This window comes from Notamacropus eugenii, chromosome X (assembly GCF_028372415.1).
Source record: "Notamacropus eugenii isolate mMacEug1 chromosome X, mMacEug1.pri_v2, whole genome shotgun sequence".
Lineage (NCBI taxonomy): Eukaryota > Metazoa > Chordata > Mammalia > Diprotodontia > Macropodidae > Notamacropus > Notamacropus eugenii.
Genome location: NC_092879.1, coordinates 79,718,709 through 79,738,716, shown reverse-complemented (window position 1 = coordinate 79,738,716; position 20,008 = coordinate 79,718,709). Strand labels below are relative to the sequence as shown.

Sequence of the window (20,008 nt, the reverse complement as noted above, 5' to 3'; positions counted from 1 at the left end):
TGAAGTGGTTGAACTAGATAATGTCTCAGGTACTTTCTAGTTCTAAAGTTATGATCTTTTCAAATTGACAGGAAACAAAATCCACTAAAGGAGCCAACAATAAAATTTATGGCTTCCCATGTCTCCACACAACTGCAGTGAATATGACTGAGAAACCAGATGAACTAATGATATGAAAGCAAGAAAATAAATTTGGCAGTATAGATATTTCTGAGATTTGGTGGAATGAGACACATGATTGGAATACGAAAAGCAGTAGAGTAGGTAAAAATGTGGTAGAGCAGAACAACACTCCATATTATAAAGATAAACTCAGTTTAGAAAATCTAGGAACCAGAGAGGGGTAAGCCTGGTGGAGAACAATCACGTGAAGGTCAATGGAGGCAGGAAAAAAAGTGATATTGTCATCAAGACATACTACAGACCATCTGGAAAAGAGGAAAAAGAAGAATTTGGGAAATATAACAAGTCTGGTGTGAAGGAGTTATCATAGTAGTGATAGGGGATTTAATTTAGGGAGCTTTCTCTCTGCCCAAATCTGAGTAGCTAATTTTATCTTGGTGTTTTCCTAATTTTAATTTCATTTTTTTTAAAGACAAAGAAGCCAATGAGGGAACTGTTATTATAGACACTATTCTCACTAATAAGTCAACAGATATTTACTAATAAGGAATAAATACTCCTGCTATTACTGCAATTCCTATTACTAATAGTAGTTAACATTCATATAGTGCTTACGATGTGCCAGGTACTGTGCTAAGTGCTTTATAATTTTTATCTCATTTGATCCTCACAACAAGACTGGGAGGTAGGTGCAAATATTATCTCCATTTGTAATTGAGGAAACTGAGGTAAAGAGGGGCTAAATGACTTGCCCAGAGTCACGTGACTAGTAAGTGTCTGAGACTGGATTTAAATTAAAATCTTCCTGATTCCAGACCCAAGTTTCTATCTACTGTGCCACAGTGATTTCTGGGATGGAAATGATGGGAACATTGGGAGGAAATGACCTCTCTTCATCTTAGCTAATTAAAACATAAAAAGTGTGGTTTTTTTTAAAGCTATATTGGGCAAAAGAGGAAGATCAAAGAAGGGACAGAATTGGTCTCTCTGGGTTAGATGTGGCAACGATAATGGACCACAGATACTCTTACTTCCATTTTGTCTACTAAAACATTTTGTCATTTTGTCTTTAAAGGAGAATGACCTTTAGAATGCAAAAAACCCAACAGAAATGACAAATAGGGAGTTGATAAGTAATGGCATAAAAAAGATAAATAAGGAAATAATAAAAACACATCTAGCTATCCTTGGTGAATAAATTAAAGTAGTAAGGGCAGATTAACTGTGTTCCAAGGGACTAAAAGAACTGGCAGATAATTTGTGAGTCATTGTTACTTCTTTTTGAAAGATCAAGGAAATGGGAGAGAAGCTATAGGGTTAGAGAAGAACAGTTGTCCTAATATCCAAAAAAGGGATTAGAATCTGTAGTTGATAGAGTTGTGTGCTTGCATTTACTTGTGTTTATCTTGTATTTACCCATAAGACCTGTTTACATGTTGTACCCTGTAGAAGAACATAAGGTCCTTGAGCACTAGAGAAGCTGGTGCCCAATCAGTGCTTTTTGAATTAAAATGCATTGGGCTTGACTTCAATTCCTGGCAAAATTCTAGTATGTATCATGAAACAAAAAGGCCAAAGATCTATAAAAAGGAAGCAACTATCAAAAAGATGCCTGTATGACTTCCTTCTTCCAGAACTAGGCTAATTTCTTTTTGACTGGGCTATTAGATCCAGGGAAGGCTATACATCTCCTAACATCTCAATTGGGAAGGGACCTTAGGGCCCTTGAGTCCAACTTTGACCTGAACAAGAATGCCTTCAACTTCACACATAACAGTCGTCCAGCTGTTGCTTCAAGTCTTCTACCAATAAGAAACTTACTTCCTGCTTATACAGCCCATTCCACTTTTGGATAGCTTTAGTCGTTGGGAATTTTTTTCTTCATGTGGAGCCCAAATTCCTCATTTCTCCATTCATTTCTTCTCACCCATTCTTTTTGCTCAGTCTCATAGGACAAGTAATCTATTCTACAAGATTGCCCTTTGGAACTTTAAAGACTGCTATCCCATTCCCCCTAAATTTTCCCTTCTTCAGGCTAAACCCAGGATCAGAGGACCATAGGTTTAGAGCTGGAAGGGAACTTAGAGGATATATAGTTCAACTCCCTCATTTTATAGATGAAGAAACTAAAGGCCATGGAAGTGAAGTGACTTGTCTAGTCACACAGGTAGTAAAAGAAGCAGAGTTTGAACTCACATTATGTGACCTCCAATTTAGAGCTCTTCCCACTGTTATCATCTGCCTCTCCTAGTTCCTTTAACTAATATTCATATGGTATGAATTAAAGGCCCTATTCTTCTCTGAATGAGCTCAAGCTTATCCATGTCCTTACTAAGATCTGATACCCAGAAATGAAAACACAGTCCAGATGTGATCCAACTGAACCATTACCTCCCTAGTCTTTTTCACTGCATCTCTCTTAATGTAGCCTTAATGCAACAAACTGTATTAGCTGTCTTTCATGTCAATAGGTATTTATCAAGCATTAAATCTATTCCAGGCACTGTATTAAGTGCTGAGGATACAAAGAAAGGCAAAAATAGGGGCTCTGTCCTCAAGGAGATCACATTCTTAGTGGTTACACCACAGTCCTGGTTCATGTTTCATATGAACTTCTTTCTATCTACACCTTGCTATCTTGTATTTGTGAAGTTGATTTTTTGAAATCAAGCGTAAGACTTGGCCAAAATCTAATAAGATGAAATTAAATAGGGAGAAATATAAACTTACACAGGATGGGGGGGCGATCCTAAATATCAGGGGAGTCTCCATACTAGGATTTCCCTACATTTATAAAATCATAGGTCCAGACCAAAACAAAATAGACCTCACTCTTATTTTGTCAAGATTGTTTTTGGATTCTAACTCTAGCATACGATATGCTAGATATTTCTTCTAAATTGTGTCAACTGTTCAACAGCAGAGGGCCAAGGAAAGATCCCTGAAACACTTCTACTTGGGAACTTTATTACAAATATGAATTGAAATGTTGATGGTTACTCAATGACTTTGGTTAGTCAACCAATTCTTAGCCCATTTGTTTACCCCACATCTCTCTATTTTGTCCATAAAAAACATAAGAAGCTTTAGCAAGTCCTTTGCTAATGGCTAGGTAAATTAATATCTACAGCATGTGCATTGTTGGTGGAGTTGTGAATTGATTCAACCATTCTGGAGAGCAATTTGGGACTATGCCCAAAGGGCCACCAAACTGTGTATACCCTTTGATCTAGCAATACTACTTCTAGGTCTATATCCTGAAGACATCTAAAAAAAGGGAAAAGGACCCATTTGTACCAAAAATATTTATTGTGGCTCTTTTTGTGGTGGCTAAGAATTGAAAATCAAAGGGATGTCCAAAAATTGGGGAATGGCTACACAAGCTGTGGTATATGATTGTAATGGAATATTATTGTGCTATAAGAAACGACAGGATGATTCCAGAAAAACATGGAAAGACTTACAAGAACTGATGCATAGTGAAGTGAACAGAACCAGAAGAATGTTGTACATAGCAGCAGTAATATGACTTAGCTATTTTCAGCAATGATCCAAGACAATCCCAAAGGACTAACGATGAAGTGTATTATCCACCTCCAGAGAAAAAACTGATATTGATTGAATACAGACTGAATACCTTCCTTTCTTTAATTTTTAAATTTTTGTCTTCTTATACAAAATAACTAATATGGAAATGTTTTACATAACTGAACATGTATATGCAATATCTGATTATTTACCGTCCCAGCGGGGAGGAGGGAAGAAAGGGAGGGATAGAATTTGGAACTCAAAGCTTTAAATAAAAGTGTGTAAGAAAAGATTTTTTTTATCAGGGACTTGTATAGCAGCATATATGGCATTCTCATAAAATTTTCAGCTGAGAAAAAGCTTTATCTTTGAATCCTCAGCACCTAGCATAGTGTCTTGCATAGCAAATGCTTAATAAATACTTGTCAAATTCCATTGCATTGAATTGGATGACAAAATGAGGATCCCAAAGGATTTCAAATTGATAGAGGACTGGGCAGAAACTAAGAAGATGAAATTTAATATGGACAAATACACTTACATTGGGTCCAAAAAATGAACTTCACACACACAGCAGATGGAGTAGTGTGTCTAAACTAGTTAAATAAACAATCATTGGGTATGGTATAGAGTGTATTTTTGTTCAGGTGGGGATTGGACTGATAGCCTTCAAGTCAGATATTATGAGGGGTTGTGATTAGAATTGGTGGAAGGAAGAAACCAATGTAATTAGAGATTTTTTTTTGAAGTGTATATAGGATCATAGAATTTAGAGGCAGAAAGGAACTTAGAGACATCTAGTCCATTGCTGAGCCTCATTTTATAGATGACACAGCTGAAGCCCAGAGAGGCTAAGTGTCTTGTCTAAGGTTATATAGCTAGCTAGTAAGTAGCAAAGACAAGATTCAACCTTTACTGTCTCAGCCTCAGTGAAATCCTTAGAAAAGCTCAGCAAAGCCCTACAGAGAGCAAATTACCTTTTCTTTTACTCCCATTGGCAAGGACATATTAGGAAATAACATGAGCTTGGCCCTGGTCCTCAAAGACATCACACTCTTGATAATATCCTTCAAAGAAATACTTCTCACTTGTCCATGGTTTGCCATTCTGAGGTGCTTTAAGACCACAGATGACTAAGGAACAGGGTCCTGAAGAAAGCTTGGTTGCAGAAACATAGAGGAACTTCCTCATTCTAATAGGGACATTGCTAGATCCTCAACTGATGTCAGAAAATAAATTTGTTGATGAAAATTCACTTTCTGGAAAACTGTGATTTATTTTAAAATTAATGAATCTTACCTTCCTCATCGAAACTATTTTGTTTCTTAATGAGAAACTGGTCTTCCTCTATCTCTGTTAACTCTGATGCCTTGATTTGACCTTTGCTCCTGATGTCTCTGTTTCGAGGCAGACTCTGACTACGTTGCTTTTGGGGCCTTGCATGGGACCCATGATCCTGCTGGTAGGGAATCAGTGGGAAAGGCCCTTCTTGGTCATTGATGTTGTATTTCTGGGCTGGCAGGGTTGCTTGTCGTCGCTTATCTGGTGACACGAGAGTTAGGCCAAACACATAATCGTCTTCGATAGGACCGGTTTGGAGAAAATGAAGCCCCGAGCTTGTCAGTGGGGTCTCGATGAGATCTTGCCAGGAGCGCCTTTCCCCGTGGAGCCTTCTGTGGCTAGATGACTCCATGCTTCCTGTGGCTTCCTGTCGAGCCTCTTCAGTAGAAGAATAAGAATAGGTGGACTCACTTGAAAAGTGCCGACCATGTTTGGATTCCAGGCAAAAACTTGGGCTATGCTTGGATTCCAGGTATGGACTTGCACCACGTTTGGGGTCTGGGAATGGACTGGCACCACGTTTGGATTCCAGGTATGGACTTGCACCACGTTTGGATTCCAGGAATGGACTGGCACCGTGTTTGGATTCCAGGTATGGACTTGCACCAGGTTTGGATTCCATGAAGGGACTTGCACCACGTTTGATTTCCGGGAAAGGACTTGTAGCACGGTGAGTGGTTTCTCGGAAGGGACTGGCACCATGTTTGGATTCCAGGTATGGACTTGCACCATGTTCCAGGAATAGACTGGAACCACGTTGGGGTTCTGGGAACCAACTTGCACCACGTTTGGAATCTGGAAAAGGACCGGCACCACGTTGGAGGTCCAGGAACATGCTTGCACCACGTTTGGGCTCTGGGAGTGCACTGGCACCACGTTGGGTTTCTGGGAATGCGCAAGCACCACGTTTGGTTTCCAGGAATGGATTTGTGCCAAGTGTGGGATCCAGGAATGGATTGGCACCATATGTGTGTTCCAGGAATGGACTTGGGCCACGTTTGGGATCCAGGAATGGACCGGCACTACGTTTGGGTTCCAGGAATGGACTTGGGCCACGCTTAGGTTCCAGGAATGGGCTTGGGCCACGTTTGGCTTCTGGGAATGGGCTTGGGCCACGTTTGGCTTCTGGGAATGGGCTTGGGCCACGTGGTGGTTCCAGGTATGGACTTGCGTGGTGTTTTGCTTCTGGGAATTGGCTTGCATGGTGCTTTCGTTCCAGGAATGCAGTCGAAAGGTGTGGGGGTTCCAAGTATGGATTCGAAAGATGTTTGGATTCTGGAAATGGACTTGAAGAAGTGCCCTAAAAGTAAATGCGAGTATCAAATTATAAGAGAAGGTTGTAGAAAAATGTTGGATGGCCAATAGAATTAAACTACGTAAATATTTTTGAAAAAGAGATTTTTGCACTTTTCACAATTGAGGAATAATTACAATCAATTGAATTTAATAAGCATGATTAATTACCAGTAGTTTCTTCTTATTTTGGACTCATTCTTCCCCCCAGCCTTACTGCTCTGAGACAGTACCAGAACACTACATAGTTAATGGGTTTCCTCCTAAGCCAGTTGAGGGCCTTCAGAAAGACATGGACATCCCCAGGAGAAACTGTGAAGCACTGTTCCTTTTTCTTCAAGGACCAGATGTTTTCAAATAAGCAAGGACAAAAAGCTGCCAGAACTACAGGGGGCTGCAGAACCAAAACAGGTTTTTTAAAAAAAAAAAATGCAAAGACTTTATGCTCAGCTAGTGTGCCATCTTCATTAAAAAACAAAGAGGCAGAAAATTGGGAAAATACAGAGGGATGGACTTAACCTGTGTCTCAGGTGCTAAGACAGCATCACACGGGTGAAAATCAGGCTGAACTTCCCCCATGTGATGTTGTTGCCTCAGTCATTCTGCCTTTGGTTCTGGTTGTATGAGGATCATATCATTCATGTTGGAGAAAAATCTGAAAGAAAAATAAAGAACAGTCCTATCTGCATTTACAAACCAATCTTCCATAACCATACTTTAGCAGCTCTTTTAAATTTGCTAAGAGCTTTTTCTAGGTATCATATTTTAATGCTCTTTTAAAAAATGATGGAAAGAACAAAAATAAAAATTGACCTTAAAATGTTTTTGTTGTAACTTTACAAATTAGTTTTTCTTTTAAGCAAATGAAAATGGTATTTGAAACGAAGTCCCATGGTTTCATTTCAAATAGCTTCTTGGAAATGCATTTGTTTATTTCTGGACCACATTGATGAGATCCTTTCAACATCAGTATTACATATTTTAAAAATACACACATGGAAAAAACCCCACACTAACTTTGTGGAGCAAAGTAAGGAGGAAATACGTCCCTGGATTGCATCTCTTTGCCTTTTCCTCCATGGCTCAGACATGTCCTTGTTTTAGCTTGCTAACTGGCTTCTACCTTTTGGTCTACTGGAACCAATGGTATCATTTTCCACTAAGGAGATCCATCCTTACGTGTATGAGACTCTGTCTTCCAAAAGGAAAAACCTCAAACATTTCAAATACATTTAGAGCAGGTTAGAGCACTCGGCCCTAGGGACCTTGTTTCAAGACATGACATTTAGTGCTTACTGAGGATGGTCGATGACTGACACTGACATCATTGAGAGCCATGGCACCTTCCAGTCTCAAGGTCAAAGAGCTTTCAGCATCATCATGATCACTTTCACTCCAGTAATCTACGAAGAAAAGATTTAGTTCTGAGTTAAAGTATCTACATGAGGATTCTTACGGAACTGATAACTTTTGTAGTGGCCCACCCTACATGCCGTGCTGGGAACTGCTACTAGAAAGAGGAAAAGTCTCTCTATTGATTCTCTTTTCCTAGCACAAACAGCTAACTCAACACACACACAGCGGGCAGAGCTGATGGTAACACTTATTCACTCAACTTCCTTGGAATATCCAAGACTGCAATAAAAGGCATGCCTGAGGCTATATTCTGGCCCTTTGGGGACATACATCTGGCATTCTCAGGATAATGATGATTCAGAACTAGATTGTAGCCACAGATATCCAGCATGACACACTGGGCTTTCTCTTTATTAGCCCTTATCAATGTTATGGAGAATCCTACTTGACAACTACTTTGTGCTACTGAGAAAATTGACATCATTTAATTAAAAATAAATATGTGCACTAAAAAGATGGTTTGAAGCACATACAAGGCCCAGAACCTTAAGTACTTTTGTACAATCAACTACCTTTTTTTTTTTAAACTAAAATCATCTGTACAAGTTTGAAATTCTACTTCAGAGCAACTGAAACAGAAAATCACTGAATTTATGAATTGGAAGGGTCTTTAGCCTGGTCCCCTCTTTTTATAGATAAACCATTGGAAGGTCTTAGAGGGGAAGTGATTTACCTAAGATTACACAGCTAGATAGTGGCAGAACTGGGCCTTGAATCAAGATCCCCCGGCTTCTGGATTAGAGTTCTTTCTACTACACCATGGTCCCATTCAAAGAAAAGGGCATGGCTTTTAAAATATTATACCTTCCTGAAGAAATGACCTATTTTCAAGTAGTGTTATTATATTGAAGTTTACTGTCTTAGAAATATCATTTTTTTTTAAAAAAGATGAAATATATGACTGACCTTCCCATTCATGATGCTTCTGAAACTTCCTACCGTGACTGAAGCAAATGCCAATAACATTTGCAAGGACAGTGGTGCTGCCAGTGATACTCCCAAACACCCAATCACTCCACCATACAACCTGGTACGGTCTGGCTACTGGACAAATGCCCAAATACCAGAAAAGGCAATCCGACGCTGCTTATACGACATAGTGAGAAAACATAAAATTGCAGACATATATATTCACTAATCATAACATAGACATTCATTATGTAGCATATGAACATTTCTGTATTCTTTTGTGAAAAGTGTGAGTTGCTTTAGTGGAATTAGGCAGTGATCAGGATACAGTCTACATTTTGTCAATGGAGGCTTTTTGCAGAGTATATGAAAAATGAGGAGAATTTCACAGGGCTCTTCTGAGAAAATTAAGTGGAACAGATTTGGTTGGTTGTTTTTACTGTATTTATACATATTGTCTCATAAACAAGGAACCAAGGCCTAAAAGACATATGTCAACTGTTCAAGCTGTGCTCTAAGTCAATGATATAGACAAGAACACCACCAGCATTCTGATTTAGCCATTGAATGTGCTATTCAAAAGACAGCATGAATTTGAATTCCCTTTTACATCTCAGATTCTAGCAGTTTGAAAAGCTATAATTCTTTGAGATATTAGTTTGGTCATTCATTTATAAACGTTAATGTTCCAAACCTTCTCTCCTTAAGCCTGCCACAAGAACTTTTCTCTCCACTCTCTCAGCTGAAATCTTTACCTCACACATTCCTGAAGAAATCAGGGTTATTTGCCATGAGCTCTTTCTTCTCCTTTCCTTCTCATAACATGACTCTTCTTCATCTCACACTGTCTTGTCATTATCCTCCATTAGTTTCTCTTTAGTTCTAGTCTCTGATGCAGAGGAAGACTTTTGTCAAAATTAGCCTAGCTGCATAAAGCACCCTTGATTCCTTCCTCTCCCATCTTCTCCAGTAGACTGGCCCCACTGTCATCCCACTCTTTAATCTCTTCTCTATGAGGCAGCAAGGCAGCAACACTGGGCCTGGAGTTGGGCAGATCTAAATTCAAATCTGAGTTCTGTCACTAACTGGATAACACTGAGCAAGTCATGTAACCATTTGTCTCAATTTCCTCACCTGTAAAATGGAGGAAATAACAACATCTACCTCACAGGATTGTTGTGAGGAACAAATGAGATAACATATGTAAAAAGTGCTTAGCACAGTGCTTGGCATATAGTAGGCACTACAGAAATGCTTATTCCTTCCTATTTTTTCCTTCCCTGCTGCCTACAAACATGACCACGCTTTCCCGATCCTTAATCCCCAACTCCACCTCTATATTAGATTCTACCATCCCTGCTAAGTACTTCTTATTTCTTTCTCAGCTAAACTCCTTGAAAAAGCCATCTATATTTGGTTCTTCTACTTCCTCTCATCTCATTTTCTTCTATTTTGGAAAGGGGAGTTTTTTGATTTTCAATGTTTCAGTGACTCTCTTTTTGCCTCATTACTGCTAAATCCCCCTCACCAATAAAAACTGAGAAAAAGAGAGAAAAAACCCTTACGACAAATAAACATTGTCAAGCAAAATGCATTTACATGGTAGCCATATCCCAAAATGTCTGTCTCCTTCTGCACCTTGTGTCCATTGCTTCTATATTAGGAGGTGAGTAACATCATAGGGTCCTCTGGAGATATGGTTGTTCATCGCATCATTCGGAGTTCTTAATGCTTTCAAAGTTGTTTTCCCTTGGAGCATTGTTGTTACTGCATAAATTATTTTTCAGGTTCTCACTTCACTCAGAATCTGATCATATTACTCAGGATCCACTGAAATTGTCTCTTTCATCATTTCTTAATGTACAATAATATTCTAGTCCATTCATAAACCACAATTTATTCAGTCATTCTCTAGTTGTCTAAGAGGCTATATAAGATGCCCCCTTAAATTCTACTTCTCTGCTTTTCTATTTTTTTCCCTTTTTAAATCATATCTTTGGAATAGAATGTTTATTTTACTCATGACTATTCCCTCCTAGTGCTACCTTCTCTCTTAATTCTTTGGGAGGATTGAGAATCTCCAAATTTCTAATTGTTTTCATGTTGAATTTGAGCATTTCTACCCCAAACTCTTTGTGTGCGTATTGTGTTCAACCCTCCTTTATCCATTTCAAATAAGAGTTCATTGGATGCTTACTCCCCCCTTCCTCAATGTTTGCATGCTCTTCTTATATATCTCAATTGTGAGAAATAGCTAACTCTACCATGTCTTCATCCTTTTTACACTAAAATATTCCTCCTTTTACCTTCCCTTCTCTTTCTCCCCTTCAAACTCTAAGAAAGAAACAATATACCTCAAGGGCCTTTGTTTTGCTTATTTAACTTCCTCAGTACTCTTTGAAGACATCAAAGTTATGAAGGGACACCTGTTTCTTCTCCTCCATTCTAATGTTAGCACTACATCATCATACAGTTCTGGCCCATTGGCTAGAATTTACCTCAAGGTAAATTCTCTTGTGCTTGGATTTTAAAGTTCCTACTTGGCTCTGGTCTTTTAATTATGAATTCTTAAAAAGGCCTCTATTCTAGTTGTGTCAAACATGCAGCCCAGGAGCCCTACATAACCCACAATACTCCTGAGTATGCTTTGAACCCAGATTAAAGAATACTTGGAAAATATTTAACAATATAAGTAAAAATTCAATAAATATAGGTAATCTATGCTTTAGTATTGAATTTTAAAACTAAGTCAATATGCAGCCCACAGGAATCCTTATATATAAATAAGTGGCCCACATTTCTATTAGAGTTTGACACCACTAGTCTGTTCCATTAAAGATCCATTTTCCTTCATAGGATTATACTCAACTTTACTAGGTTAGTTATCGTTGGTTGTAAGTTTATCTCTTTTGCCTTTTGCAATGACTTATTCCAAGATCTCTGATTTAGTAGAAGCTGCCAGATCTGATGTGATCCTATCTGTATTTCTCTGGTACTTGAACTCCTTTCTGGATGCTCGCAGCAATTTTTCTTTGAGGTGGGAACTCTGGTTTTTGGCTATCGCATTCTTGGGAATTTACCTTTTTGAGTTCCTTTCAGGATGTGATTAGTAGATATTTTCTATTTTTACTTTGCCCTCTTATTCTCATAGATCTGGGTAAGTTTCATTTGTAATTTCTTGAAATATAGTGTCCAGGCCCCCTTTTTTTAAAAAAAAAAATTCATGGTCTTCAGAGAGTCCAGTGATTTTCAAGTGATCTCTCCTTCATCTATTTTCTAGGCCAGTTATTATATTAGATATCTTACATTTTTTTCATTTAAAAAATCTTTTGATTTTGTTAAAATATTTCTTCTAGTCTCGTAGAGTCATTGATTTCTGCTTGGTCTGTTTGGGTCTTCAGAGAATCCATTAACTGGGTAAGGTTTACCACTTTTTCTTCTAAGCTATTTCTTCTCCTTCCAATTCTTTCTTCCAGAGCTTTTATTTAATTTCTTACTGCTTGTTTCATTTCTTTTAGGTACTCATATAGTCCTTGCAAGAAATCCAACTCTCAGGCAGAAAACTTCCTTTACCAATAGATATTGATACCTGCTTTCAATTTAGTCTTATAGAGTTACCTGGGACATTGAGAGATTAAGTAAGTGATCCACTCAGGGTCTTACAACTAATATGTGTTAGAAGTAGGACTTGAAACCTTGACTCTACAACTTGTTCTTTGTCCACTACATATGTACATTTTTACATTTACATTCATTAGATATATTGCATGGAAAAGACTCAAGTCTATTATTTATCTGGTCATGTGGTATATATATATATATATACACATATAACATACAACTGAATAGAAGCATGTGTTCAAGAAAAGTTATGTTGAAATCATGTTGTTGTTGTTGTTTTTTTATATGACTATTTCTACTTTTCCTGTCTTATTTCCTAAATAAGACCTTAAGGCAATAGGTGATTCCCCTTACCTTCACGTGGTTGGATTTCTTTTTCATCAGGGGAATACCCGATGGCTGCAAGTCCCAGACGGTTCATCCAGCTGATAAAATAATGAACAAAATATAATTGTGACCAGATATACTTTAAGATACAAAATTATGGAGAAAATCCTGGAAGACTTAGTGAATACCAAGTAGTCCTATAGACCCCTTAAGAGAACAATACTTTTCTCATTGGGATAAGGATTGAGATGATATAGGGAAATAGTACAAGCTATGATTAAAGCAAATATATCCCAGTTTGATGCCAGCGTAAATTATGTAAGAACCTTTTTAAATCATTCGATCAAAGAAAGTTTGAATCTAGCAAGTCATTACTGGTGGAGTATTTCCTATGGTTTTTATGCTATTCCAATTCAAAAGGCTAAATGCCAATCTTCTTTGATTATGAGGACATCCAAGCTCAAAAGAAGTACCTTGATTATATCAAGAATTAAAGATTTAAGTACTCATAATTTTAATGAAAGTAAACTAGGATTTTTAAGTTATGATAAACAATACTCAGTACATGGAAAACACCTCAGCAATCTCCACTTTGTAATGGGCAATTTAGAGTGCACACACATGCACACACACATCCACACATACACACACACCAGTACTTTTTCAAAGCCTCCTTTCATTAAGCAATGGTCTTTCTATAAATACATAGGACTTCTCCCCAAATTAGCTCACTTTTCCATTCCTGAAAATGCTATCGACAGAACAAAAGTTCTAATTTGTGGACATACTTTTCCATTCAAATACAATTTTCATTTTTATAAATTATTTAACTGAAATAGTTCTTTTATAATCTTCCCATTGCACCCTAAACAGGGCTTTACAAACAAAAACAGTAGCGAAATACTTGATTATTGAATATCAGACACTAGACAGAACTTTTTTTTAAAGGAACTAATTTAAAACCAGAGAATTCTACTGGAAGGGACTAGCTTCTTTAGGTCATTTTGGAGAAAACATAAAGGGCAAATGGAGAATAGGTAAGTCAGAGCCCATGTTGTAAAAATTAAGATCATTTAGCAAAAGTCCCAAACTTGAGTTCATATAATTAAAAATAAATTGAAGACTAGGATTAGTCTTCACATTTTTTTATACTTTGAGATTTTTTCCTATTGGTATATTTTAATTACAGAGGCTATAAAAGGTAAAATGACATTGACATAATAGCTTATTAACAGCCATTTCAAAAATTTTTGTCTGAAAAATTGTCTTTAGTTCAGGCAAAACAAGAAATTAGGAATGGAGATGACAGAGAAGAACAGAGCTGGTTCTTTCTGATACTTTAGTACCATAGGAAATACCACCAGCAATGACTTTCTAGTGCTGCCCATAACTCTGATTGTCTAGATTCCAGTCAGAAAGGTTCATTGTAATTAATACACTGGGGTTTTGAAGAGAGGGTTTTTACAAATACTTTTAACCTGCTTAACCAAAAGAACCTAATCAATAAAAGATTACTAGAAAATTGAACAATTTTGTAAGATCATATTAGTCAAAAAATTCTGCTAAACTCTTATGATCCAGTTGCATGGTACCTTCTTAAAAAGAGAGCATGGCACATGCCTCTTTCAATAAAATCAAAACTCCTCACTTGGAAAGGTTCTGGTCCTATGTTCACTGTAAATATGGTATATACTCCATTGCTTACACTTTGGCCTTCTCTTAAGTTGATAATCTACAGAAATCTGGGTAGGGTTTTCATACATATTTTACAGATTATAACATTTAGGAAAGTCTCTTGGCACCACAAACAAAACTACTACAAAATACATTTAAAAAACCCAAATCAAACAACTTCTATTTGCCAAAGTAGGATTTTCTTTTTTAATGGACAGATGGAAAAATGGAAAACACTTTCAAACAGATGCTACTGCATCTGATCTCAACAGAAATATCTTGAATCCTATCATTTTATTTTATATTGTAAATGAACTTGGGTCTTTTGACATTCAATTTAGAACTGAATTCATTTTAGTCCTTAAAAACTACATCCCCTAAATATACATTAATGAATAGTCCATCTAGGATATGGAGAGAGTCCGATCATTAGTCTTTATCCAAAGAACTGTCCTTGAAGGTAATTGCTACAATAACAATTAACATTGAAGATCAGTATGTCATTTGCCCATATGTGAAGAATTTCTTTTTGGAATACTATACTGTTCAGAGTGGAATATGGCTTTCAACTCTGATTGGGTCTCTCACATTCTCACATCTATAAAAATTCAAAGCCAGAAAATCATCAGGAACAGGTTGACCCATCAGCTTTTCTACATGCTTAATCATGCATAAAAAGAGAATTTGGGAATAAATTTCTTAAAACTTTAAGGAATGGCTTCAGATCAGGTCATATTTAGAATTTCCAGGTCTAAAATTTTTCAACATCATAGTTATCCATCTAATATACCAATTTATCCAAATCACCAAGGAAAGATACCTTTCCCTTATTGAATTCATGCATTCATCTTTTTTAAAAAGGGAAGGGGATAGATCCATGGATACTACAGCAAGGTGCTGAAATGTGTAACTCTGAAAATAGCTGTCCTGTCTCTTGTGCTCTTTGGGACCACAGAAAAGTACAACTTGTATACTTCTGAATAACTGAGAGATATATGCTACTGTGATCGACTTTGACAGAAAAAAAATCTTCTTTTGAAATGTCACAGTAATTGCTATGGTTACATGTGAAATCAATCAATCTGGGCTGGGTTCTATAGAAAGCATAGAGAACCACTTATATCAGAAAATTTTAGAGATACTGCAAGGCTCCACGGTGAACTTTGGAGGTCCTCCTTTCCTCCTTATAGATTGTTGATATGGCTAGATCCCATGATAGCTGAAGACAGCAACAAGATCAGTAGTTACTGTGAAGAAGGGACACTGAGGTAGGCTTTTCTAGGGAGAAAAGGGAACAGGTCCCAAGGATGGAGTGACTCAGAAGAGTCCCAAAGAACAAATCTGCACAATGGTGCTGAAAGAGAAACTAAGACATTGATCACAAAATGGCAGATGGACCTAATAGAGCCCACAGAAGTTTCTTTCTATCTCTACATCAAAAGTCAGATTTGGAAAGAGACCAGAATTTCATAACTACTTCTATGGGTTTAAAAATATCTCAGTGGATCTGAAGGAAATTTATGAGTTAAATTGTTTTTGAATGGCCAGGCACTGACAGTCAAATGATTAACAGATTTTCTTCTTATCAGCATACTTCTATAATGACAAAGTGCATACTAAAGAATTAGTTTGCTTAATAGCTATAGCTGACACCATGATATATCACTTTGAGGTTTGCAAAGTGCTTTACTTTATCTTATCTATAATACTATATTATTATTTCAATTTTATCCTTACAGCAAGCCTGGGAGGTTTCCCATCAAACAGGTATCGAAAACCTAGCAGGACATTATTAATTGTATGATCCATGTAGGAAACTAAGGCAGCCAAGCTAGATAGTTATGGCAAAAAGTCTTTCTTAAGATATTGGAATTTATACACCAATTGGCTCATTGATTTTCTTTGCTCAGATTCTATATGCTTGACCACTGAATGCCACATTACTTTGAATAATATACTCTTTACTAATTATCTGGATTTGCTAATTTACTAATTATCTAGAATCCTTTCTGCCACTCTCTCTTTTATATTGTTTGGATAAATGTATTTTCTCTAGAGACGCTACCTAAAAGATAATGAAAGTTAATCCAAAGTGACTGATAGATGATTAATAGGCAATATTTTTGGTAGTGCCACATATTAAATTATGACAACTTCAGTGGTACATGGAGTCCCAAAAGAAAGAGGGATCCTCTATTCATGATCAGGTCCTTCAGATGCTGCTGTTTGCAGATAACTTTATGCTGACTATGTTAAGTTCAGGACAAATACTGAGCCTCTTAAACCCAAACCACTCCAAAGAATTTGGCCCAAGTACCCATACAGGAAAAATCAAGTGGATGCCAAATGCATATTATCCAGACTCTGACACTGAGTTGAGTGGAGTCCCTAGGAAATAACCTAGCAGGAGATACTTTAGGCAGACACTGATAGAGGTAATAAGCCAAGGCCAGAACTGAACACGGAGAGAAGAGCGGGCTAGTTTACCTTTAGGAAAATGAGCCTAAGCTTCTCCCTGAAACAAATTTGAAAATGAACAATATTCTTCCAATGACATTATATTTCTTTCCATGTCATGCAATTCATGGTCTCTGAAGACTGAAAATTGTTGCCTACCTAAAGGGCAATGAATAGGTGCATGGTGGGTGTGAGTAGGTGACAAGACATCACCAACAAAGAACTGAATGAGAGAAGTGGCATAAAGAACGTCATTGGATTAATGCATGCCCAGAAAAGCAAGTGGGCCAGTCGTATGGTGAAAGCAAAAGGCTAACCCCAAGACTGACTTTGTGGCTAGATATGTTGCTGAGGATTTCTAGGATGACAAGTTACATAGTATATGAGGGTTGTGATCCATTAAGCAATACACAAGCATTTCTTATACGCTTACCATGTGCCACTACATGCTACTATAATCCACATTGTTAGAGTGAGTACCACTGTTAATGAGATTGGAGATCCAATGAAACATTTTAGCTAGTGAGCCAGAAACATTTTTGCGAGAATTCCCTAGTATAACTGAGTTCATTTCATGAGTCAATCTATTCAATTTTATTTCTGAACTCAAAGATTTTTTAAAAGTAAATTTTGATTTGATAATGGTTAAATACTTGGCTAATAGAGCTACATATTGTATCCTTCTTGGAAGAATGCCTTTATTTAAAAATCATCATTATATTCTTCCCATGGACCCTCAGGGTTATGGGAGTTTCCTACAGCAGTGCTGAAATAGCAGTCTTTCAGATGTAAGAGCACCCATTACAATAGACATTCCACAAAGGTAGGTCTGCATGAAAACTTGTGGTCTCGTCCAGCTCAAAATCTATAACGCTATTCCTTGTTGTCTAAGTAGTCATAATCGGAAATTCAAGAATAACTAAAATCCTCAAGTTTTCTTTTAGAGCTTAGTATGTACAGTGAATTGAACTCGAACTGACCTTGCCTTTACTTCCTGTTCAGATATATCAGTGTTGTCTATACCGTATGAAGTGAAGGAGAGTGTCTGCACCTATTTGGTTAATTTGGAAAATGTACATATAGTAATAATTAAATACAAACATTCAGTTTGGATATTTCAGAACATTTGGAAAAATAATTCAAGATGCTTAGTTGTTTTTAAACCCCTTGAGAAGAACATTTGTTCATAGTTGGTAAGATCATAATAAGCATATAATTATTTTCTCTGTGTTAGGCATAGATCTCCAAGGAAGCTTCATCATCCCTAATATTTTTTACTAGGAACATCAATACTACTTATGGTGGTTCTCCATCCAGCTTCATTTTAGGAATTCTAATAATTCTGAAGTACATGATTTGCCCCCTCTTTTTTTAAAAAGAGAGGCAATGTGATGTAATGGACAGAGAACCAACTAGGAGTCCAGAAGATTTGAGGTCAGCTGCAGACTGAGACATAGATACTATGTTCGGAACCTGGGCAAGTTAAAATGATTAATCTCTCCATGCCCTGGGCAACTTTCTATGCCTGGAAGCTGCACAGTAGATGCTGGTCTGCACTGGCAAAGGAGCTGTTTTTCTTGGGAGGTCCTTATACCAACGAAATCTAAGGTCTGGACTAAGATACCACCAACATAAATCTGTTTCTGACTGCTTGCAAAAGATTTTTTAAAAAAATATGTTAAACATTTAAATCTAAAGTCTAAGGGACCAATGAACTTTTTTTAAATTTAACTTTTAACATTCATTTTCACAAAATTTTGGGTTACAAATTTTCTCCCCTTTTATCCCCTCCCCCCCCAAACACCAAGCATTCTAATTGCCCCTGTGACCAATCTACTCTCTCTTCTATCATCCCTCTCTGCCCTTGTCTCCGTCTTCTCTTTTGTCCTGTAGGGCCAGATAGCTTTCTATACCCCTTTACCTGTATTTCTTATTTCCTACTGGTAAGAACATTACAGTTGATCCTAACACTTTGAGTTCCAACTTCTTTACCTCCCTCCCTCTCCACCCCTTCCCTTTGGAAGGCAAGCAATTCAATATAGACCAAATCTGTGTAGTTTTGCAAATGACTTCCATAATAGTTGTGTTGTATAGGACTAACTATATTTCCCTCCATCCTATCCTGTCCCCCATTACTTCTATTCTCTTTTGATCCTATCCCTCCCCATGAGTGTCGACATCAAATTGCATTCTCCTCCCCATACCCTCCCTTCTGTCATCCCCCCCACCCTGCTTGTCCCCTTGTCCCCCACTTTCCTGTATTGTGAGATAGGTTTTCCTACCAAAATGAGTGTGCATTTTATTCTTTCCTTTAGTGGAATGTGATGAGAGTAGACTTCATGTTTTTCTCTCACCTCCCCTCTTTATCCCTCCACTAATGAGTCTTTTGCTTGCCTCTTTTATGAGAGATAATTTGCCCCATTCAATTTCTCCCTTTCTCCTCCCAATATATTTCTCTCTCACTGCTTGATTTCATTTTTTTTTAAGATATGATCCCATCCTCTTCAATTCACTCTGTGCACTCTGTCTCTATGTATATGTACGTGTGTGCATGTGTGTGTGTGTACTCCCACCCAGTACCCAGATACTGAAATGTTTCAAGAGTTACAAATATTGTCTTTCCATGTAGGAATTTAAACAGTTCAACTTCAGTAAGTCCCTTATGACTTCTCTTTGCTGTTCACCTTTTCATGGTTCTCTTCATTCTTGTGTTTGAAAGTCAAATTTTCTTTTCAGCTCTGGTCTTTTCATCAAGAATGTTTGAAAATCCTCTATTTCATTGAAAGACCATTTTTTCCCCTGAAGTATTATACTCAGTTTTGCTGGGTAGGTGATTCTTGGTTGTAGTCCTAGTTCCTTTGACTTCTGGAATATCCTATTCCATTCCCTTCGATCCCTTAATGTAGAGGGTGCTAGATCTTGTGTTATCCTGATTGTATTTCCACAATACTTGAATTGTTTCTTTCTAGCTGCTTGCAATATTTTCTCCTTGACCTGGGAACTCTGGAATTTGGCCACAATGTTCCTAGGAGTTTCTCTTTTTGGATCTCTTTCATGCGGTGTTCTGTGGATTCCTTGAATATTTATTTTGCCCTCTGGTTCTAGAATCTCAGGGCAGTTTTCCTTGATAATTTCATGAAAGATGATGTCTAGGCTCTTCTTTTGATCATGGCTTTCAGGTAGTCCCAAAATTTTTAAATTGTCTCTCCTGAATCTATTTTCCAGGTCAGTTGTTTTTCCAATGAGATATTTCACATTATCTTCCATTTTTCCATTCTTCTCTCTTTGTTCTGTGATATCATGCTTTCTCGCAAAGTCC

General features: G+C 37.3%; 1 protein-coding gene across 1 annotated transcript in view; it reads right to left on the bottom strand.

The window, feature by feature from the left end:
- LOC140515231 (connector enhancer of kinase suppressor of ras 2-like) overlaps positions 1–20,008 on the bottom strand; it is a 570,766-nt gene that overhangs the window by 11,246 nt on the left and 539,512 nt on the right. The window contains exons 19-21 of the mRNA XM_072625828.1: positions 12,586–12,656; positions 7,582–7,688; positions 4,951–6,292 (exon numbers count right to left, since the gene is read on the bottom strand). Coding sequence (XP_072481929.1) covers positions 4,951–6,292; positions 7,582–7,688; positions 12,586–12,656 — 1,520 coding nt within the window. The remainder of the gene's footprint in view (positions 1–4,950; positions 6,293–7,581; positions 7,689–12,585; positions 12,657–20,008) is intronic.